Here is a 24,033-nt window from a genome sequence, read left to right as displayed (position 1 = left end):
AAATCAAGCATCAATTATTAAATGTACCAAATTAAAGAGCACGTGTATGATGACAATTGTGAATGATAATCTCAATATATGTGGATTACAAGTGTTGTGAAAAAGAGAGGCATTAAAGTATGAGAGTAAAACAAAATAGAATTCAAAATGCCATAAAAGCTTTTTCACAAACACTTAGTGTGCAAGTTAAAATAGGAAGTAGAATAATGAATCCAAGTGTATAGGAGAGCCAAGATTAAATTTCAATTGTCAAATCACTCTTCATAATATTCCACAAGCTCAATGATAATAAAGTAATACCCAAATAAAACTCCAACACTAACATAAAAATGCATGATAAAAGAATGAAAAAGAAACCATAAATAACTAAGCTAAAAGAAAAATTGAGAAGAAAGAAAAGTAAATAAATGCAAGGAGGAAATAACATTTCCAAATGGCAAAGAGTAATCACAATGCGATCTTAGAGCTTATCAAGTTCTGTACGACTTAGACTCTTACCACAGAGAATTCTAAAAAATGAGCAGAACTCTATCAAAACTGAGGTAACTTGGTTTGGTAGCACATTACGGATTGCTAGTGGAAGCAACTGCTCAATCAAAATATGACAGTCATGACTTTTAAGTCCAATGATTTTTTGTTGTGCCTTATCAATACATCGAGATATATTACTTGAGTAACCATCGGGCACTCTAACATTCTTCAAAGTTACAAGAAATACCTTTTTAGCATCTCATGTTAGTGAATACAAAGTAAGGTGATATTTTCCATTATCATCTGGCCAAAGATCATGCCTTATTCCCATATCTTGTAGATCTTTTCGGGCATTGAGATTATCTTTTGCTTTAGATTTCTCATTGAGCAAAGTATACAAAATATTATCGCATACATTTTTCTCAATGTGCATAAAGTCAAGGTTATGACGCAACAAGTTGGTTTTCCAATATGGAAGTTCAAAAAAGATGCTTCTCTTTCTCCACTACATAGTTGCTTACCTACCTCTTTTTCCTTTCTGGTTAAACTTTTCTTTCTTCCTGAATGTAACATCAATATTTTCTACTTGTGCCAGAATTTCGGATCCTGATAATATAGTCGGGGGATCACGTTCTTCTATGTGTCCATCAAAACGAACTCTACTTAATCTAAATCGATGTTGTCTACCAAGAAAACGTCGATGACCTATATAACACCATTTTCTGCTATGATTAAGATAACAAGGTTTTACATCAAAATTACAAGTTGGGCAAGCCAAACCAGTATATGTGTTTCATCCGAAAAGCATGCTTAGGCTAGGAAAATCACTAACTGTCCATATAAGAGCTGCATGAATCTTAAACATTTTATGTTCTGATGCATCATAAATTTCCATACCCTCATCCCATAATTCTTTTAACTCTCTGACAAGTGGTTTAAGATATATGTCTATATTATTTTCGGGGCTATGCTTGCCAGGTATAACCATTGACAGGATAAAGGAAGTGTGTTTCATACACATCCAAGGAGGAAGATTATATGGAATCAGAAACACAGGACAAATGCTATGAGTAGAACTCATTGATCTATAAGGATTGAAATCATCACTAGCAAGTCCTAAGCGAACATTTCTAGGTTGCAATCCAAACTCTCTGTGTGTCAAATCAAAAGTCTTCCACGCCTCACCATCCCTTGGATGCACCATTTTTTCATTTTCTCCCTTCGCTATTGCATGCCATAACATATGCTCTGTAGTTTTACGACACATGAACAATCTTTGCAACCTTGGTTTCAACGGAAAGTATCTCAAAACCTTGGCAGCTTGCTTTTTCTTCTTCTTCTTCTTAGAATTCCACCTAGAAGCACCACAAAGACTGCATGTTTGTTGGATGTTGTTTGGGTCTTCATCCTCGAACAACATACAATCATTGGGGCAAGCATCTATCTTAACATAGTCAAGACTTAGTTTTTGAATTAGTTTCTTTGCCTGACTAAAAGTCGTAGGCAAATTCACACAACTAAAAGCATCCCTCACCAACTCAAGTACCATGGTAATGGCCTTGTCACTTAGTCCACGCAAGACTTTAATATGATACAATTTCACTATGAATTCTAGCTTTGTGAAGTCGCTTCCTTCCTGTAGCTTTTGATTGCCTTCCTTGAGAAACTCATCAAAGTCTCTATGATTTTCTCTTGGCTCATCGTTTACAAAATCTTCCGTGCCTAAATCTTCACCGCTCTCCTGATCCATATGTATCCCGAAAGCATCATTTACCATGTTATCTAGGGGATGTTCAGTTGCCAATGTCTCGCGCATGACATGTGCACTTGTTGAGAATTTGGTTACTTCTTTCTCGCCATGAAAGTTCCATACAACATAATTCTTAGGGAATGGTTTGTAAAGTAAATGATCTCTAACATCTTTTCGAGTATGCCATATGCGAAACCCACAACTTGGACACGGACATATTATCTTATTATTCTCAATTGCTCCATGTTGAAATGCAAAATCCAAGAAGTTTTCTAGACCAACTATATATTCATCTGCATTTCGTGGCTTAGCAATCCAAGATTTATCCATTGTTGCTAGTTAAACTTCAAGTAGGGAAAAATAATTACTAGACATGTGTACTACTAAATATATATGGGACTTCTAACATAATAAACTACAAAGTTATAATAGACTTCTAACATAGTTAAAACAAAACAGGATATAATTATTATCTTACCTCAACAAGCGCTTGTTCAAAAGCAATAACAAGAAACTGGTGAGAGAAAAATCAGTATCCACTTTAATTCCAGAAACAGAAGAAACCCAAGCAAATGCCGAATAAAACCAGAAATTAAATCCATGAGTGAGTTTAATTTGTAAAATAAAAATAAAAAAATTAAAAAGAATAATTAATAAAGAGAAAATAGCAGTACCGAGCCTTCATTGCAAATTAAACTCAAATAATTAATAATTTGGTGTATTGGTATTTTTATTTAATAAACGAAATGATAGTTCTCTGATTAGTAAAGAACCTGATAAAAAATAAATTTGGTGTATTGGTATTTTTAAATATAAATATTAATAATATTGACAAATTTAAAAAAAATACTGATTTTATACACATGAAAATAAACAAGTGGAGGATCAATAAAATAAAAAATTATTAAAGTTTTTTGCTTTAATACGATATAGTTTTTTATATGTTTTTTTTAATTACGAAAAAATAAAGAAAGAAAGTAATAATAAGCAAATAATTGAGATTCAAGTAAGCAATTAACTCTCCTGGTCTTTCAGTTTGAACTGGTTTAAAATCTAAGTGCCAAATCAAATTATTGTTAGTAACCAAAGCCTGGTTCCTTATGATCAATGTTTAACTATTGGAAAAGATTATTAAGGTCAAATAATTAAGTGTATGTGAGGCTAAGTAAAATAGTCAAATCACACATGAATATAGTAAATCACGCATATCAGGCATCTTATTCTTCAGTTCTTTTCAAAAGTTTATTGTTTCCTTTTGACAAGATATCAAATAGAATAAGATTATCAAATCAGGGGAAAAACCATATATTAGGAAAAAATGCATGAAAGGTTGAATACCTGATAGGCTGATAGCCTCTAAGAGCTCCTTAGCAATTATAGCTGATTATTTTTTGATAATCCTTGTTCAACAACCTTTTTGCAAAATCTGTTGCAACAATCGTTAAAGAAAGCCAAGGAGCTTTATCAAAACCTGGATCTTCCTTCAGGACATCTCAATTGTTTTACTCATTCAACCTCTAATCTGCAAAAACTTCCAACACTTAGCACTGATAGTTTTATCTTTTGTCAATAAATTCAAGTACATAGATGGTAGCTAATATCACTGCTTCGCATCATCATGTTACTAAAAAAATATCCAAACCCCACTTCAGCTATTGAAGAATAAACTATATACAGAGCATTTCAAAATCTAGAGTAAATCTCAGCCTTAACAACAAATAACCATAAGTAAATAGAAGTAACTCAAAACTCTAGTTAAGAGACAGCTGATAAGAGCAGGTAGCAAAGGAAATAGTTAAAATCAAGTAATTATAATTCACAATTAGAAAGAAAGATAGAGAATCATGATCATAGCAAATAATCAAATTGGTAGATGGGAAAAGGGCAGTGTTTACAGCAGTAATAAGAGAAAGGCCCACAAGAAGACACAGAAACACAAGGAATGCAAGGTCAAAATACTTGATAAACACTAGTGAGATATTTATAGGAAAATAAACAGCGCACAGGAAAGACATCAATAATTCAAAGTTCATTCGTTTCTAGTAAATGAATACTAAAGTCTCGAACCAATGCTAGGGAAATGTATGATATAGAAATTCATCACGACAAAGACAGTAATAAGAGTACAGACTACTACCTAGAAAATTCGGCTATGCATAGACACTTAATGAAATTTTTAACTACAAAACGTATAGATTTGCAACATCCATAATTCACAAAGCATGACATGAAATTGGACTATCATTAACTTGATTAATAATGTCGAAGCAGCAATGACCCAACATCATTTAGTGAGAGACGTAACTCCCATTTCAGCATAGTTGTAGAGTTTTTACCCCTCATTCACCTGGCTAAAAGGAAATCTCCCTTCAGCAGCCCCTAACATTTCATTCCCTTGAAAGTAACAGACAATCTAATATTGAGATTACACATTAACAATTCCACATAAAAATTTTATTTTAATACTCCAGTCTAAGTCTGACACAACCATTTGATGGAATAATAATAATAACTATCATAGGCTCACTGACATATGAAACAAGCTCAAAACTTCACATTAATTTCTCACAGACCTATCAGCGTCCAAAGAATATCTTTGACTCTTTCCTTTTACTATACATCACAAGAATTGTGTAAGCTACTTATAGTTATAGACCATCTCCATAAAGCTTGCCACAGGACAGAATGATTTGTGCCTTCTTACACCAAACTTAGTAATTTAGACATTAAATACAGGATTTATTACTTAGTAAGATTGGACCACCTTTCTTCCATTCTTTATACTTCATTCCACTTCACTCGATATTAGAACAAAAGTTTGACACACACACACATTTGCCCAACCATGGCCTTAGTCTATTTATCCAATAAATAATTATAGCAGAAGCAGATAAAGACCGCTTCGGATCTCACCATACACATATATTCAATCCAAGCAACTTTTGAATCCCTAAAACCATCCATTATTAGCTACATAATGACATTAATATGGCAAAAAACCAAAATGTGCAGAACATGGTTAACTCGTTCGTCCACTAAAGGAAACGGCACAAAACAAAAACCAAACATGACCAAAAATAAATAAATAAAAAAAGAAGAAAAAACAGCAATACGGAAATATCTGAGAAAAAAGAAAGAACACATTTAAAAAAATCCAAAAGCAGAGCGAATGGAATTTGCAAGGATCTGATATGTGAGGAGTTTACTTAGCAACCATTATGGCGATGAAATCCTCGTAACGGATCTTACCATCTGGGCCAACATCAACCTCCCTGATCCAGAAGCTCTCAAATTTAGAAGCTCTCTACCGCAACGGACACGACAGTGGTGATGGTGCCGGCGGCGAAAATGGCAGCGGGAACAATGGCGAAGATTGCGTAGAAAACTTAGGGTTCTCTCTGAGCTCAATCTCTCGTTTTGAAAAAAAAGAGAAAAAAAAAAAAAGAAGAATCGCGTTTTAGCTAACTCAGTGTCTCTTGTTCCAAAATTTAATTTTAATTAATTATTAGTGGAGGTTTTCTAAATTGCCATAAATATAATGTATTGTGGAGGTTTTTAGAAACCTACACTAAAATACTCTCTCAAATAAGTAAAAATCTTGTAGTGTTTGTCTCATGTTGCTGCTGCCTTTTGTTCACTTTTGTCACATGAAAACTGTTGTTATTTACTTTTGTTCACCTTGCTGATTGATTCATCCAAGGATAACATAATGCATATAGTCCATTATTGTGTTTCCTATGAGAATATGCAAACAAGAAAGAAGAAAAGAGCATAAATCTAGGGTGAGCAACTCTTGAAAGGGAAAAGGGGAGCAACACAAAAGTAAGTGACATCACTCAAAGGGAAGTTTCTTAACTTGATCCAAATTCAATTCCTTCTAAACAATGCTACAGTTATGTTTGTCATCAAGGGAAGATTGTTAAGTTAAGAAATTAACTAATTTCAATTGATGATGACAAACATTATTTTATTGAGCTAATTATCCAATTAGTTTGATCATTTTGTTTAAGTGTTGCAGGCCAAAATTCAATGTTGTTGCAGTCCAAATAAATGGAATAAAAATAAGAAGCTTCCATAGTATGCAACACTTACAAATAAAGCCCAAAAAAAAATAACAAAGAAATCAAATGGGCTGAATGGTAAGTGAACAAAATACAAGTCCAAGATATTTCTCTCAAGCTAATCCCTCCAAGTTGCTACTTCCAAAGCCAACGTCCCTTTTTTCATTTCGGTCAGAACTCAGAGAAGAGTGAGAGAGAGCTTCGTTCCTAAGTCATTCACTAAAGAAGAAAGAAAGAGAAGAGTTAAGCAAAAAGGTTGAGGTCTAATCTCCCACATCAAACAATATCAAGCTAAGTCAGAAGCTGAAGGTAATTCATTTCCTTCTGCGTGCATTTTACTTTCTTCTCTTCTTCCCCGACTCTCTGCCAATCCAATTTGGAAAACATGGAAAAGGTGATCTCTGGTAAACACTGCTGTGAATCAAAGGCCAAGATTGTTTCTTAGGGACAAAGTAGTAGATCAAGGGCTCAGATCTGGGTTTACCATTGAAAATATTTTTTCTTTGCTGTTCTGAGGCATTCGGTCAAGAAAAAGGGATCTGTTTCACAATTTAGGGATTAATGGAAGAATATGAAAGGGTAAGTTGATGAAGCACACAGCTCTAGGAGTTGACTTGGAAGAGAGCATCTCAGCAACATGCAAGGAGATACAAAAGAAAATTGTTCATGCTTCTGAAAGCAAGGAGAGAGAACCAGGTTTTTGAGTTTTGTTTTGAAGAGTTTCTTTGTAAAAAGTTCATGAACTTTGAACAGTGCTTTCTAAGTTAAAAAAGTATTCCGCCAAGATGAAGATCTCAATTAGAGTCAAGTGAATCCGGTTCAACCTATAGCAACAGAGGTTGTTGAAGCATCAATCTCTTTCATGTTTTACAGATTGTAATTTTATTTTTAATGTATATCGTTCTGTAATTTCTTGAGTGGTAAAAGGCTTAACGTGAGAAATCAAGAAAAGCCTATGAGTGATAAAAGACTGAGTGATACACTTCAGAAAAAATCCTAGAGTGATTTCAGATTTCTTTATGTTGTTTACATTGTCTTGTATCTTGTACCTGAGAGGTACCCCTTTCTTAGTTGGGTTAGCACTAAGAGTGAAGAGTTAGGTATTAGCATAGCCAAGTCAAGTTAGGTTAGAACTTGAGAGGGAAAGGATTGTGTCAATCCTATGGAATTGGTGTATGTAATACTTTAACTATAGTGGAAATTCCACCACTGTTGTGGTGAAGATTGGATGTAGGTTGCATTGCACAAGGCAACCGAACCAGGATACATGATGGTGTCAGCTTCTCTCTTTCCTTCTCTGTTCTGTAATTTTTGATATTCATGAGACAAAAAGAAATTGTCTCATAAATTTTTCGCTGCTGAGTTCAAGCAGATTCAGACTAAAAGTTTGTTTTAAAGGGTTATTTCGTTAAAGCAAAAGAAGACTATAGATTCAACCCCCCCTTCTCTAAGCCTTCTACAACCTTCATAGAGGTGAGGTATCATTAAATACGTCAAGCGCTTGAGATGAAGTTTTGAAAAGATCCATACTGATGATAATGATTTAGATATGATGACTAAGAGTTTACTTGCAGTGAAGTTTGATTATTACAAAGAGAAAGCAGACTTGGTGGAGCAGCCTATCCCTACTTGTGTCTGTAAGAAAAAGATTTGTTGGTGGGTTCCAGCTCAAATGAGACCCACACTTTAAAACAAAAAAAAAATAAAATAAAAGAAAAGAGAAGAATTGGCGTTAGCCACACCAGAGAGAGAGAGAATTAACTCACACAAAAGGAAAAAGAAAAAAAAAAAAAACAAAGAGTGAGAGAGAGCTTCAGTGTGATCGACGAGAAGAAAAAATTGGGGAAAAAAAGGACAGTGCCATTTTAATCATATTAAATTAGTAAATTTATTCCATTTCTTATAAAATTATAGTATGTTATTTTTGGTGTAGAGATGAACATTAGGATATAACTTACTAGTTGTATTATCTTTTTTTTTGTCTAATTTGAGATACTCACTTTATGAAAAGTTTATGTTAATTCTATCAGCTTTAATGATATATTTTGTTGATTATTGAGATGTCTTAGTGTTACTAAAAAGACTGATTGTGTAATCATTATTTTGATAGTAAAAAATTTTACCGGACTAAGTTCTGTGAAATTTTTGTCCCTTTTTTTAGAGAATTTTTTTGTGATAAAAATTTTGATTCTTGATTATTTAATTTTGTCATTATATTTAATACTTAGAGTATTTTTAGAGTTGATATTTAATTATACAGATTATAAAAAAATTATTTTAATGCTTTCACTATTAGACAAATCTTTATCTAAATCTTAATTTTTTTCCAAACATACTTACCGGTATATAACATATGGAGTAAGTGCAAGTATGATAAATAGAAAAATGATATCTAAATTATCTTATATAATATAATATATATAATTTTATTATCTGTAATTATATATTTATTGCATCTAAAATGACGTAATTATTTTAATAATAATTAATAAATATTAAATAAAATAATTTTTAATTATTTAGACTATTTTTTATTATTTTCTAAATATTATTGGTGCAAATATACCGTACATTAATAACTAGCAATAACTACAACTTGATGCACAGCTAGGAAATGGGGTGTAGATATTGTATAATGGCGGAAAACGATATATGAGAAGAAAATCACAATAAAATGATAGAGGAAACTGAATACGTAGCGCGGAGAGTATACAACATGCAAAAGCAACCAAAAATGACTTGGTACTTAGATGTTGAATTTGTTTTATATTTCTTTGAAATCTTGACGCTTGTTCGTAATTTTTTAAAGTTCCACTTGTGCACCATTCCCCTTATAAAACCCTAGCCATATGTACAGCTGAAAATTAAAAATAAGCCATGGCAGCACAACAAGGTTCTAGATGTGAGATTGAGCTTGTGATAGAGAGAACTAGCACAACCCAACAAAACCCAAGTACCAATATGAGAACAATCGCAAAGAGCTCATTATTAATGTCCCTGAATTCCTTGCTAACAAAATTTCATGCAGGTTATTTCAGGATAAGCCTCTCACTTGGCGGCCAAGCCTTGCTATGGAAGACACTCAGCTCCGTGCCAACCACCGACGACAAGAGCAATGCTCTGCGGCGCGTCTTTCATGCGCTGCACCCCACCGTTTTCCCCATACTCTGGTCTCTAGCTCTCTTTATTCTCATATTACTCTCTCTTCTTTACATCTTAAGGTGCTTGTTTTTCTTTAAGATGGTAAAGGCCGAGTTCTTGCACCATGTAGGGGTTAATTATCTCTTCGCACCATGGATCTCGTGGCTCTTGCTTCTTGAATCCTCACCCTTCATGGCACCCAAAACCGTCCCTTACCTGGTGCTGTGGTGGTTGTTTGCCGTCCCTGTGGTGATGCTTGACGTGAAGATCTACGGGCAGTGGTTCACAAAAGGGAAGAGGTTCTTGTCGACGGTGGCAAATCCGACAAGCCAGATGTCGGTGATAGGGAACCTGGTGGGGGCACAGGCGGCGGCGCACATGGGTTGGAAGGAGAGCGCGGTGTGTTTGTTCTCGTTGGGGATGGTGCATTACTTGGTGTTGTTTGTGACGCTCTATCAGAGGCTCTCCGGCGGGGATCGCCTGCCTGTGTTGTTGAGGCCTGTTTTCTTCTTGTTTTTTGCGGCTCCGGGGGTTGCTAGCTTGGCTTGGGAATCCATTGTTGGATCCTTTGATATTGCTTCCAAGATGCTCTTCTTTCTATCCCTCTTTCTCTTCACCTCACTGGTAATAATATCATAATACTGCATTTTATTAATTAAAATTATGAAAAATTGAAAACTTATCAGCAATTGTGTCAAAATAATAGTTAAGAATAAGTTAATTAAACATTTTAAATTATCTTACTATATTTAATTATTAACTTTACAAAAAAAATGACTAAATTTGAGTAATATTCTATGTACCTTCTAGCCTTCATTATTTTATTATTAAGCGATGTCATAATTTGTTTGTGCAGGGTGTGTTAATAAGTAAAAATGAAGATTTTTTTTAAGTAAATTAAATATGTAAATTTGTAAGTAAAATTATTTATAAACATTTTTGTGGGAGTTCGTTAAAAAAATCGATAATCAACTAGTGAAGTTTGAAGTTAAAATATATAAGTTTTAAATTTTTAATGTTTGGTTTTTATTTTTACTCATTTTTAATTAACCCTTATTGTTGGGAATGGATCCTCTCAATTGTTAAAAAAAAATTGAAAACGTAAAGTGTGATCTCTAACCTTTCATTGTTCTCTCTCATATTTATTCTTGATCCCACTTATAAAATTAATGATAAAAGATCACATTTTACTCTCTCAATTATTAAAAAAAATTGAGAGGGTCCATTCTCTTTGTTTCCTTATTGTTATCCTAACAATACCAATACAATTTTACCCTTTTTTTTTTTTTCAAATCTCTACTTAACAACTATTGAGCGCAGGCACACATGATGAGTTCTTTTCTAAGGTAAAAAGCCTTTTCTGGACATCATCAACTTTCCTGTACGTCAATAAGTTTGAGTAAGATTTTATATTAGGTTGGTATATAGTTTAAACTATAGATGAAAAAAAAAAGAAAAAAAATAAAGAAATTAAAGAATTGTAACCTCTAGGTGCTTCCATGTAAACAGACATAGTATTAGTCTCTCTCAAGAAGCAGCAGCGACGGCTCATTAATTACTTTATATTTAAGCCTTTTGACATCAAATGAATTCCAAAAAGAAAAGTTGCAACTTAAAAGAGACAATATTTTCCATTTGTTTGTCTATTTTATTATTATTAAGTTTGTTGTAGCTAGACTCCTTTATTCATGCATCTACCAAAAAGAAAAAAAAAGAAAAGAAGAATTATACAATTATCTTCATCCATAAATAAATGCATATACAGAGCAGTAGTCAGCGGTTGAAACTTGAATATATTGTCAATACGTATAAATATATACCCATATAAGATTGGGGACTTTGGGTATCAAGTCTCCGAGAGCAACCTTCAAGTAAGGACAAAGCCTACAGCTGGAAAGGAGATTTATTTAATTTATCGAATGGTGTCTATTAATAAAATAAAGAAATATAATAAACGAAACATTTGATTTGCTTTTAAGGATAAGCCTTTCTTATACAAAATTGGTCATACTCTGCTTCTATATATTCAATCCAATTTTAATTCCAACAGCTGATTGGATTCCGTAGAAACACATTCACTGATAGTTCGCCGCATAATTTGGCAGCTACTTGCTTCTGCTTTAGTTATTAATATCTGTATTTATACGTTATGTAATTAATGCATTGATGAGTACGTATACTGAATTATACATACGGTGAATAATGAGCAGATTTGCAGGCCAACACTGTTCAGGAGATCGATGAGGAGGTTCAATGTTGCATGGTGGGCTTACTCGTTTCCGGTTACAATGCTTGCTCTGGCTTCCACGGACTATGCTCAAGAAGTCAAAGGAACCATTTCTCACATTCTCATGCTCTGTCTCTTAGCTCTTTCCTTTCTCATCTGTCTTTCTCTAACTCTCTTCACTTTCCTCAACTCTAAGATGCTTCTGCCTGATAATGATCCCATTGCAAACTTGGTCATTCAATTTCCAGTAGCAGACTAGTGCAAGCTAATTAGTATTTTAGCCCTTCATTTCATTATTGAATTTGCTTGTATCTATTATAAATAAACAACAATTAAAATAATTAACTAGGTTCGGCGTGCATGCATGTTTTATCTATATTAGTATTATTCGTCTACAATCAAAGCTCCAAATCCCATAGTACTATCATATAACCATTATTCTCTAAGTAAAAGTCATTTTTTAATACAAATCTATATAAGTCATTTATATTCACGCGTATACGTTCTTCTTTGTGTTGTTATGACCCGTTTGATTATTGTCCATGTCTATCAAAGACATAGACACGATGACACATGTCCAATGTTTGTTGTATGAGACATAAAAAAGTGAGAGACACAGTTACACACAAGAATATATGGAATACGTATATTTTGTGTCTCTTCCAAATGGTGAGACACGAATTTTAAAGGTGGACACAAATTATATCATTTTTTTGGACAATTTCACCTTTACTAATTTTATAAAATTCCAAACACTACCCTCCTTCCTACTTCATCTCCTCCCACTTCATCTTCATCTTTTTCAGTGAATCTGAACTCTTCCATCTCCTCAGCTTTCTCTTTTTCTTCATCATGGTCTATTTCTCTTCCAGGATAGCTACATATTTTTCTCTTCCTCTTCTTCCTCTTTATCTATTCCCCTAATCTCTTTTTTTATTCTTCTTCTTCACTTATTCCTCTGCCTCTTCTACTTCTTGTTGTATTTACCTTTGTTTATGCTCAAATCCACCATTGTTACTACTCCATATCGCATCTATCATCGTCTTTAATGTCGTTAGCTTCCAGATCTACCATTCTTCTTCTCCTTTTCTCAATTTGCTTTCGCCTTTGTCTCTCTTGTTCAAGAGTTTCATCATTTTCATCATTTTTGAAATCAAGGTTACAACAATGGCTACTAGCCTTGCTGGTAGATCTTTAAACTGAAGATGGAAGGAAGACCTTGGTATTGTTGGAGGCAAATGGTTAGGACTGCTTGTTAATGGAGTGTTCTTTGCTTTTTTAAAAATAAATTATATTTTATTGGAGGCTGGTTAGGACCATTTGTTAAATATCTTGAATTATTTTATTTGATTAATTTCTTTTATTAGTTCAAGAGTGGTTAATAGTAGTAGAAAAGTGGAGGTGGTTGTTTAAATAGTGGCAGAGAGAAAATGGTGATAGTCGTGGTGATATTTTGTGGTAAGGACAATGTTGACATTTTATGAAAAATTAATTTATTGTTGTGTCTTGTGCTTACTTATCAAACAAATTTAAAAAATACGTGTATCACTATGTCTATGTCTTCAATGTCTATGTATTTTTGTCTATGTCTCAAACTACACATAAACCAAACACAGCCTTATTGCCCATTCTTCTTCTTCTCTTTTGTTATCGTCGTCACCAACATCACCTTCTCCTCCTCCTCCTCTTCCTCCTTCTTTTTTCATTAGAATTTCTTCTTCTCCTTCCTTTTCTTCCTTCTCCTCCATCATCTTTATCATCATGATCATCATCGTTATAGTCATCGTCTTCTTCTAATTATACGTATCGTCGTTATCGTTATCGTAGAATTTTTAATTTGCTATATTTATGACGTTGCCTGATTCTGTAAGTGAATAATGTTGTTTTTATTTGTGAAAATTATTGTTCATCGTTGATGGTTTGAATTGAATGTAATGTAAAAGTTTTGCATAAAAAATATATTTTTCTGTATTTGTAGCAAATTTGGGTGTAACACGAAGATATTTGGATATAACACGAAGATATTTGATTGTATTGTTTAAGAATTTTTAGTGTATGTGCTCTGATAAGTTCTGCATAATTCAAAACTCTTCTTCTCCTTCCTCCTCATCTTCTGTTACTTCTTCTTCTTCTTTTTCATCATCATCATCATCTTCTTTTTGTTTCTTATTCATCTTTTTTTTTTCTTGTTTTATCTTCTCAAGTTTCTTCTTGTTTTACTCTCTTAACAAGAATAAAAATAAAAAAATCAAAAAAGAAGAAAAAGAAACATATAATGGTACAAAATTATTTGAAAGAGGATAAACTTACATTTATTCAACTAAAAGAAAGAAAGAAATAAGGGAAAAAAGGAAGAAGAAAAAAATGTAGCATTAAAGGAAATATTTTTCTGTATTTGTAACAAATTTAGGTATAACACGAAGATATTTGGGTTAACACGAAGATATTTGGGTGTATTATTGTAGAATTTTCGGTGTATGTGTACTGATAAGTTCTGCATAATTTAAAACTCTTCATCTTCCTCCTCCTCATCTTCTGCTGTCTCTTCTTCGTTTTTTTCATCATCATCACCATCTTCTTCTTCTTTTTTTCTTATTCATCTTTTCTTTTTTGATTTACCTTCGCAAGTTTCTTCTTGTTTTACTCTCTTAACAAGAATAAAAACAAAAAAATCAAACAAAGAAGAAGAAGAAACACATAATGCTGCAAAATTACTTGGAAGATGATGAACTTACATTCATTCAACTAAAAGAAAGAAAGAAATAAGGAAAAAAAGAAGAAGAAAATGCAGTATTAGAGAAAATATTTTTCTGTATTTGCAGCAAATTTGGGTGTAACACGAAGATGTTTGGGTGTATTATTTAAGAATTTTCGGCGTATGTGTGCTGATAAGTTCTGCATAATTCAAAATTCTTCCTCTTCCTCCTCCTCATCTTCTACGGCTTCTTCTTCTTCATCTTCTTATTTCATATTCTCATAATTTTTATTGGGAGAAAAAAATCAAACAAAGAAGAAAAAATACATAATGTTGCAAAATCAATAGAAAGAGGAGGAGGAAAAAAATGCAGTAACACCACAGTAATAAAAATGACAATGAAGATAAAACACTCAAAGAAAAAAGAGGAGAAACGCAAAGAAGAAGGAGAAGAAGAAGGAAGAGGAGGAGGAGGAAGAGAAACACGGGATACAAGGAGGAACAACGTGATTTTCACACGCGCGTTATGTAAGTGAATTTTGTTGGGTTAAGGTCAACTTGTATAACTTGTATGCCAAAAAGACTTGTATGTGTAGTAATACTAAAAAAATATCAATGTCATTTGATTTCTATAATTTCAACCAATGTCATTTAATTACTTGATGTTAACTATTTAAAACAAAGGGTAAAATACGTTTTTATCTCTAACATTTTTTAAATTTTTTAAATTATTCTTAATATTTAATTTGATTCAATTTTATTCTTAATCTTTGAAATAGTTTTAAGTTTATCTCTACTATCAATTTTTTGATAGGAAACTATTAGTCAATTTTTTCTTTTTTCAATTTTAACCTTCATCATTCCTCATTTTTCTTCTCTCCCATCTCCTAAAAATCTTGAACCTCTCCCTCCTGGAAACCTTAAATTATTTATTATATATTTATTTTTTTATTTAACTGTAACACTAAATCTTCAAATTCTGCTATTCAAGTTTTTGCTCATAAACACACACACACAAAAAATAGGAAAAGAAAGAACGGAAGACCAGAAATAGAAATGAACGGCAGAGAGAATGTAAAGGAAGGGAGAATGGGGTGAAAACAGCAATCCAGGCAGAGCAAAGAGCTGTTGTTGCTGCTGCAGTCGAAGCCAGGAGACGAGAAGAGGAAAGGAACAATGAAAAAGATAAAAAAAAAAAGAACAAGGGCAAATCAAAGAGAATAAGAAGGAGAGGGCGAGGGCGGCAAGCCACCGGCAACGAAGACCACTGCTTTCGCTGTCGTCGAAAATAAGAGGGAGCATAGAGAGAGAGAGAGAGAGAGAGAGAGAGAGAGAGAGAGAGAGAGAGAGAGAGAGAGAGAGAGAGAGAGAGAGAAGGATGTGATGACAGTGAGGAGAGCCATCGCCGTTGCCGCTGCTGCTTCCGAAGCTCAGTATCAAATAAAAAAGGTTGCCAAAAACTATTTCTATTGATCAAACCACCATTTTTTTATCTCTCCCTCTCTTCTCTTCTTTTGTTCTCTTTTATTTTGAAATTTGATTTTAAAATATGTTTATGAGTGATTGTTATTGTTATTAGTATTATTGTTGTTAGTGATAGTGGTGGTGAATAGCAAGTGTCGGATGAGTGTTTGGAGGGGTGATGGCAAATGTGTGGTGGTGGAAGGGATATGTATGGTTGGAGTGAGAGGTTCAGGGTATTACGATGAGTGTGAAAAGAGGGTGATTTTGTGATGGTAGTAAGAGTGTGGTTGAGAGAGTTCAGGTGGAGTTGGAGCTCAAGTTGGGACTGTAAAAAGTGCTAATAGCATGTGGAGGGCTATGAAGTGTAAAAGATGATGGGGATGGTAAAGACAGGTGGTAGTAATAATTGATGGTGGTGAATAGGTAGCAGCGGTAGTGGGTGGTAGTTGGGAGTGATGATGATGGTATATATATATATATATATATATATATATGTAGAGAGAGAGAGAGAGAGAGAAAGATGAGAATTAAAGGTAGAATTGATAAAAAAGAGTTTGTCTGACTGTTGACTATAAAAAATTAACTTAGGGATAAAATTTAAATTTATTGAAAATGTTAGGGACAAAATTGAATCAAATTAAACGTTTAGGTATTTTTGAAAAAATTCGAAAACATTTGGAATAAAAAGCATACTTTACCTTAAAATAAAAATACTATGTGATTAAGTCTATTCCTAAACCCTAAACCCTAAACCCTAAACCCTATATATATATGTGTATATATTCTTCTTCTCTGTCTTATTTTACGTCTATTCCTATTCATTTTTTTTATTCAAAAAAAAAAAAAAACACAAAGATGAGAAAAATAAATAAATACAAAATGAAGAAAGAAAAACAAGAGCTAAAAAAAAGAAGAAAAAAATTATAGCATCACGAAAAAAATTCATGTGTTTTTTAGCTAAAATTTTGTGTTTCGCAATAAAAATTATATTAATTTCATTTTTTATAGAATTCTGCAACTTTGTATTTCATTTGTTTTCTTTATCCTCTTTAATAATAAAGATCGAAACTTTTGAAAAAAAAATATAATTTTAGCACAGAAATTATGTGTTATTTTATGTTTCTTCTTTTTTTTTTCTTTTTATTTCTATATAGTTATTTTGTGTTTAATTTTATCAATTTCTGTATCTAGCTTCATAATTTTTTGTTGTTTAATACTTATGAGTATATAATTTAACTTTAAAATTAATTTATTTAGATAAAATCCTCTATTTTTAAAGAAAAACATAAGAAGATGTAGAAATTATTTTGTATTAATAACAAAATATAAAAAAAAAAAGACATGTTAGGGAGAAAAAAATGAAGAAGAAGATAAAAAAGAAGAAGCAAAAAACGTGTTGAGAAAAAGGAAAAAAGAAGAGAAGAAAAGATGATAATGATGATGTTGAATAAAAAAATATTGTAGTACTAGAACAACAAAATTCTATGTATGGATAGTCATAATTTATATGTTTAGTTGTTAAAAATTTTTGTGCTAGTAATCTATGTCTATATTAATATAATAATATTGAAATCGGATAATTATATGCAAAAATGTATAATGAATTTTTCAGGACTTGAAATTATATGAGACCAAATTCTGGTGAAAGGTGGGCTATCTAGTTTGTTGTGTTCATATTTGAGGAGATTTCGATGATTGATGAATCAGATATGCATAAAATTTGATTGGAGTTCTCAAATATGATTTTTTAAACTATATGAATTATGGTAAAATCAAAATAATTCATGTGTTATATAATTAAAATTTGTGTATTTTTAACAAAAATTTATGTATTTTTTTAATATTCAACTAAAAAATTACATATTTTAAAATAATTTGTGTTATGCAATTAAAATTGTGTGTTTTTTAACAAAAATTTATGTAATTTTTTGTGTTATTTAACTAAAAAGCTGCACATATTTAAAATAATTTATGTATTATGTAAATAAAATTTCTATATTTTTTAACAAAAAATTGTGATTTGCTATTTTGCTATTTAACTAAAAACAATAAATTTTAAAATAATTGATGTGTTATATAACTAAAATTTTTGTGCTTTTCAACAAAGATTTTTTATGTAATAGAGTATATAGAATCAAGATTCTCAAAATTAAGTGATGTTACTTTAAGTTTAAGAAAGGTTCTTGTGATAGAATTATAGAATTGACTAACAGAATCTGTTTTTTTGTTATGTAGCACTAGCTATATATAATATATGTCATAGCTGTGTGTAAATTGAACAAATATTCACTCATTCAATTTAATTTAATCAAATTCTTCTTCTTCAACCTTTTCTACATTTTCTGCACCAATTTTGGATAAATTAGATGAGAATTTTTGTCCGTATGTACGTGGCAATAACTTTTCCTGCATGTTATCAATCCAAACGACCTATGTGATAATCTTCTTCCAAATAAGGTTGCAGAACAATTCGAATCAGATGCTATCCGTGCTCAAGGAAAAAATATGTGAAGAAGAAGAAAAAACGTGAAAAAAATGTGATTTATATGTACATCTTGTGTAAATAATTTTTGATAGATTTGCGACAACTTAATTGAACTTACTTACTAATTGTTTGTACATATAATTGTATCGTATTTAAAATTGAATAGAAATATAGAATACATTAAACTCTCCTAAAATAATTGAATAATATTGTTTTTCCAATAACTAAAAACGGACTTGAATTTCTAGAGATATAAGAGGCAATTCTAAAATTGGTTTATTTTCATGAATAACCCAATTACTATAACTTGACTAAATTCGACGTATAATTCAAACAAAATAGTCACTTCAATGTTATAATTCGACAAAAGATTAAAGCAGCTCATACTTTTCATTGGAATCATTAATCTTCATTCCTTATTTTAGTAACAGAAATTTTAAAATGGTAAAGTCATCGTTATAAACAATAACGGTATCCATCTAGTTTTCTTTAGAAAGCCAGAGATAACAAAAATTTGACATCACAAATAACTTAACCATGATCGTTTGACCTAATGGTGAGTTGATAATATATAAGTTGAAATGTCATAGTACTTGAGTTATTTTATAAGAATGTAGGTCGAAGTATCATAACACATGAGTTGTTTCATAAGAGTGCTAGCACAAGAGTTCGACTTATCATAGAAGGAGTCGAGTCGGTAACATCTAAAAATCGAAACGAGATAATCACATGAAGGCTTTATCCAGAATCACTTTATGGAACGTAGGGCTTGAAGACCAAAGTAAGAGAAGATGTAGGATGACAAACTTGGGAGTCAAGATTCTTCATGGTCAAGGCAGTGTCGTGATCTGAGAAATAGGAGGAAGCTAGATCATGGGAAGAGAAAATTACTCTATAAATCTATCCTTGTAGTCTATAAATAGAAGAAATGCAGAAGTGAAAAAAGGACTTCAATCTGAACACTACACCATCACACAAAACTCTACAAAATTTAAAGTTACGCTGACACCAAAAAGATCCATAGAGTGCAAGTGCATGTGAATGTATGGAGTCAATTTTCTTTTATTCTTGATTTTTCCTTTTATTTTCAACTTATTTCGTTTTATTCTTGAAAATTTCCTTTTAATTTCTTTTGTTCATTTATTTTAAACTTCAATTTACTTGTTATTCATTTACAGTTCTTATTTTTTTTTTATTTTCTTTTCCTTAGTGCTATTTTTGTCTTCATGTTTATTTTAATTATTTTCTTTCAAGCATTTTATTTCCAAGTTTTTACTTCGCTTTATCTATTTTCTTACTTTGCAATTTATTACAAATATTTCGACATACATAGATTAGATACTTATGCTAAGTAATTTTCGAGTCGAGACCACTCTTTTTCAGAGGAGTCGTATCTGCTCTCAGAACTAAGATCTTGATACAAACTTGATTCGACACCTTGTCGAGGTTACCAAAAATCATGTGAAATAAATTAACACGCCCGGTGGGACTCTTGGGTTAATTTAACATATCAAGCTGTGTATGCGATTATGCGGTGGCAAATTAATAATGTCTGATAGAGCCTTAACTTCGATTGATACATCGAATAGTGATACTGGAGAGCCTACGAGAGGCCCCGAGACAAAGGATGCCTTGTCAATAGGCACTTCAGGTTGAAAGATTAACCTTGTCATCACAGAGGGAATTTCATCGACGGTACCCGCTATGTGGCTCTCATATAGGTTGCCTCTAAATTATTCTCCACCATTAGAAAATTCTAATGTAGGATATATAGGAGGCACAACCACTACAAGGAATAACCCCTTGTACAATTCTCCACCTCCTCTAGGTTACCCCCCCCAGCGGATATACCAGCTAACTATAACCTAATATGACAAATTACAATGCTTATCAATATTTGATGAATAACCTTCTATATTTGGGGCCAGTTTTTATGTCACAACCTACATCAACAATGCTAAATGTCTTTTCCATACAAGGCATAGGGACAACAAGGTTACCAGTAGGTGGAACACGTACCTCGATTTTTCCAGAAATATCGAGATAAATTTCTGTTGAAACATCGTCTCCTAACACGGTCAAATCCTTGGCCGTGTTCAAACAGCAAATCAGGGATAGTCATCACAATTTAGTCAATATGCTTACTCAACAGATGGCTACAGTATTGAATCCTATGATAGAGAATAAAAATGCTAGAATAGAACAAGTCACTCGACGAATCGATGACATGCAGGAGCAATCAATCGACCTCTTATACCACTCACAGGTGGGATGAATGTTAATAATCCTCCTATAATACTAAATAGGGGATTGACTCAAACAGGAAATTGAATGAGGCTAGAGCAAATAATGCTACTCAAGCCTATAGTCAAAACATAACCTAAGCTGTCGAACAAATCTTAAATAGAGCAGGGTTAAATATAAGGGTGACAAATCAACCGTACTTCATATCTCATTTTTTCGATTATGTTTTATAAGCTGAACTCCCCAGAGGAGTCAAAACTCCAAAGTCCCTTACCAAATTTGCTGGTAAGAGTGGGGAATCGACTGTTGAGCACGTGGCTCGTTACACAGTCGAAATAGGAGAAATAACTGGTAATGAATATCAGAAAATGGATACTTTCCTTCTTATCTCACAAAGAACGCTTTTACTTGGTTTTCAAACCTACAACCCAACTCAATCCACAATTGGGCTCAGTTAGAAAAAAGTTTTTATGCTGAGTTCTTTAAAGGTGAAATAAAAGTAATGCTATCCGATTTGTTCACAGTGAAGAGAGAAAAAGCAGAGTCAATCGGCAACTACTTAATACGATTCAAGGATATGAGAAACAAGTATTTCACTCCTATTCTTGAACCTGAAGTAGTCAATATGGCCATCAACAGTCTCGATTTCAATATTCGAAAGAAGTTAGTAAGCCAACAATTTTCAAATTTCACTCAGTTAGCTGATAAAGTACAACAAATCGAAAAACTAATAAAGAAAAAGAGGAACTAGAGTCAAGTAAAAGAAAACCTTTCATTAACAAAAAAGTAAGTTATGTCGACTGTATAAGTGAGAAAGAGTCCCACAATGAATCTGCCTTTGCTACAGAATTAAAAGATGGACCCCCATATGTGTGTCGATATCTTAATATAGCAAAAGACAAAACTTCTTTGTCAGGAGGAATAAGTCATTCTTTTGATTTGACAAAATCTAAACAAATATTTGACATGTTATTAAAAGACAAACATCTTGTACTCCCTGAAGAAAAGAGAATGCCATCTGTTTTCGAAATTAGAAACAAAAAATTTTGTGAATTCCATCAAGTATTTGAGCATTATACTAATAAAGGTGTACGTTTCAAGGACTTGATACAAAAGGCTATTGATGATGGTCGACTAAAATTTGTAGAGAAGCCTGAAATGAAAGTAAATTATGATTCTTTTCAGGTCACATCAAATTTTGCTGAAATAGAGGAAATAACTTTCTCGATTAATATGGCCTTTGTCGAGCCCATGAAAAAAGATGATCAGTTCAAACTTGATATCTTCGAAATAAAAAGACCGATCTATCCAAAAGTAGGAGAAGACTTGTTGGATTTTTTGCTAAGACAAAGGGAAGAAGAAGGAAATGTTGTCATATGCCCTCAATGTAGTGCTCTATTCGACACATTAGCTGTTAAGGCTTTGGACTCTTATAAAAAGAGTATAGAGCAGGTTTACGAAGAGGAATTGAGGCAAGCCCAATTAAAGCATGGATGTAAGAGTCGAGACTCTTTTAGTGCGCCTGTCAAACAACAGATGCGCACTATCATCACAGTCGATCAAAAACTTCAAGGAGTATCAAATCAAACTAGAGTTCCTCCGTCTAATGTGTCAAATAATAAATGGGTGTAGAACAATGCTCAAAACTACTTAAGAAATTATAATTTCAACGTTCCTAGAGAAGGTTTTGGAAATTGGACTAGAAATCAAAAGCGAGGTGTTTCTCAACGAGGAGTATGCAGAAGAGGTAGTGGTCGATTCCGATCTTAATGCAACTTTCAAGATATTCCAAGTATTATCGCTCAGGCATAGGGTGCTTATATTGACACAAAGGGTCCATACCCAGAGTTGAGCAAAGAGAGCAAGTCGCTTCAAAAGCAACAACAAAAGGAGGATAAAGCATCATCGATATTGAAATCCACGAGTCAAAAGATGAGTCAAAAGAAACCATGTTAACCAAGCCGATTCCCAAAGGGAAAGAAGAGGAAGAAGCATTGACAGAAACGTTTGACTCTGGATTCGAGGATGATTTGGAGAAACTTGTTTTAGATATGTAGTCACGGTGTTTGTCCTCCCTTTCGACTTTTAGGGTAACTCTGAAGGGCTTTGGAATTGTCTTGAGGGAGATTGTGATGATGTCATTCTAGGAGACGAATGCAGGTTTGTCGAGAATAGATTATTTAAAGAAGGGTTGTTTGAGAAACCTGATGAAATCACCAAAGGTCATCTTCAACCTTTGCACACACTACAAGAAAAATCACTTTTAGCGGCCATTTATTTTATTTTTAGCGGCAATAAAAATAGCCGCTAATACATTTACCGGCAATTAGACATTAGCCGTCTTATGCTTCGCCGCTAAAAGGTTTTAGTGGCAATTATAACATTTGCCGGTAAAGACCTTTTTAATGGCCGCAAAAAGTATATAACTATTAGTGGCCATTTTTTTGGCAATTTATATGGCCACCAAAAGTAATCTAAAATTACAATGTTATTTACTTTTAGCGGCCATTACTATTGCCGCCAAAATCTATTTTACCGGCAATTTATATGGCCACTAAAAATATTCTAAAATTGTAATGCTATTTACTTTTAGTTGCCATTACTATTTCCACTAAAATCTTAAGATTTTTTTAGTTATATTATACTCATTTTCTTAGAAACAACGAACTACTTTTTTTTTCTAGAATCCCAATTATTTGTGCCATCAATTATTATTATTATGCATAATATAAATATACTGAAATTAATTACTACAAAATGAGATATTTCATTAAACTCAAAATATTGATATACAAATTTCTCTTTAAGTATACACTTGTGAGCAAGTTGTAATGAATCATAAAAACAACCATGTCCTGGATCACAAAATAATCAAACAAAATGAAACCTGTGTGATAGGTGCATATCAAAGACCATAACAGGATTTAAATGCAAAACCAAGACCACATAACTAAGTTCTACTAAAATATATAGTAACAAACACTGTGTGATCACATGCTTTGTGGGGTAGTGAGATAAACCTACCTCTAAGCCTGGATGCCCACACTGCCATTAGACATATAACGATAAACCAGAAGCTTTTCATTAGGAGTAGCACAATATTCAACTAAGCGAAGTAAATTGCGATGAACTGCCAAACTGATCATCTCCAATTCTGTTCGAAACTGTGATTCACCAGAACTTCCAATGACATCCTTCAGTCTTTTCACTGCCACCATAGAGCCGTCACCAGCAAGTTTTTCCCTATGAACATTGCCAAAACCTCCAGCCCCAAGTATGTTCTTGGAACTGAAACTATCTGTTGCCTGTTGGAGCTCTCTGAATGTGAAAGTCTTGAGATTTCCCAAGCTGACAATTCCCTCTTCCTTATATTCTGCAGCAGAGCAAAAATCATAACTAACTATTCCTCCATATAGAACTGTTATGTTGTGCTACCTACCACCAATAAACAGGATGGCCTGGTGCTGTCGTTTATGTCTATACCAAAAGATCTCA

At 32.8% G+C, this 24,033-nt stretch overlaps 2 protein-coding genes across 3 annotated transcripts; one reads left to right on the top strand and one right to left on the bottom strand.

The window, feature by feature from the left end:
- Nucleotides 1–1,264: 1,264 nt before the first annotated feature.
- Nucleotides 1,265–2,551, bottom strand: LOC112763661 (uncharacterized). The gene has a single exon (XM_025809275.1). The coding sequence runs from the start codon at nucleotides 2,549–2,551 to the stop codon at nucleotides 1,265–1,267; it is 1,287 nt and encodes a 428-aa protein (XP_025665060.1).
- Nucleotides 2,552–9,063: 6,512 nt separating this feature from the next.
- Nucleotides 9,064–11,995, top strand: LOC112767088 (S-type anion channel SLAH4). 2 transcript variants are annotated; one of them, XM_025812965.2, is made up of 3 exons: nucleotides 9,164–9,452; nucleotides 9,554–10,047; nucleotides 11,634–11,995. In XM_025812965.2, exons 1-3 carry the CDS (start codon nucleotides 9,398–9,400, stop codon nucleotides 11,907–11,909), a joined length of 825 nt encoding a protein of 274 aa, XP_025668750.1. In that variant the 5' UTR covers nucleotides 9,164–9,397; the 3' UTR covers nucleotides 11,910–11,995. The 2 variants fall into 2 exon arrangements, with proteins under 2 accessions (XP_025668749.1, XP_025668750.1); XM_025812964.3 differs by having other exon boundaries at nucleotides 9,064–10,047.
- The last annotated feature ends 12,038 nt before the right edge of the window (nucleotides 11,996–24,033 follow it).

Source organism: Arachis hypogaea, chromosome 17 (genome assembly GCF_003086295.3).
Source record: "Arachis hypogaea cultivar Tifrunner chromosome 17, arahy.Tifrunner.gnm2.J5K5, whole genome shotgun sequence".
Lineage (NCBI taxonomy): Eukaryota > Viridiplantae > Streptophyta > Magnoliopsida > Fabales > Fabaceae > Arachis > Arachis hypogaea.
This window is presented reverse-complemented; position numbering and strand designations above follow the sequence as displayed.

Excerpts from the sequence above, each read along its gene's own strand:
- LOC112763661 (XM_025809275.1), bottom strand. The coding sequence starts at position 2,551 with ATGGATAAATCTTGGATTGCTAAGCCACGAAATGCAGATGAATATATA.
- LOC112767088 (XM_025812964.3), top strand. The coding sequence starts at position 9,160 with ATGGCAGCACAACAAGGTTCTAGATGTGAGATTGAGCTTGTGATAGAG. Across the intron at positions 10,048-11,633 it reads TCTTTCTCTTCACCTCACTG|ATTTGCAGGCCAACACTGTT; the intron begins GTAATAATATCA and ends AATAATGAGCAG.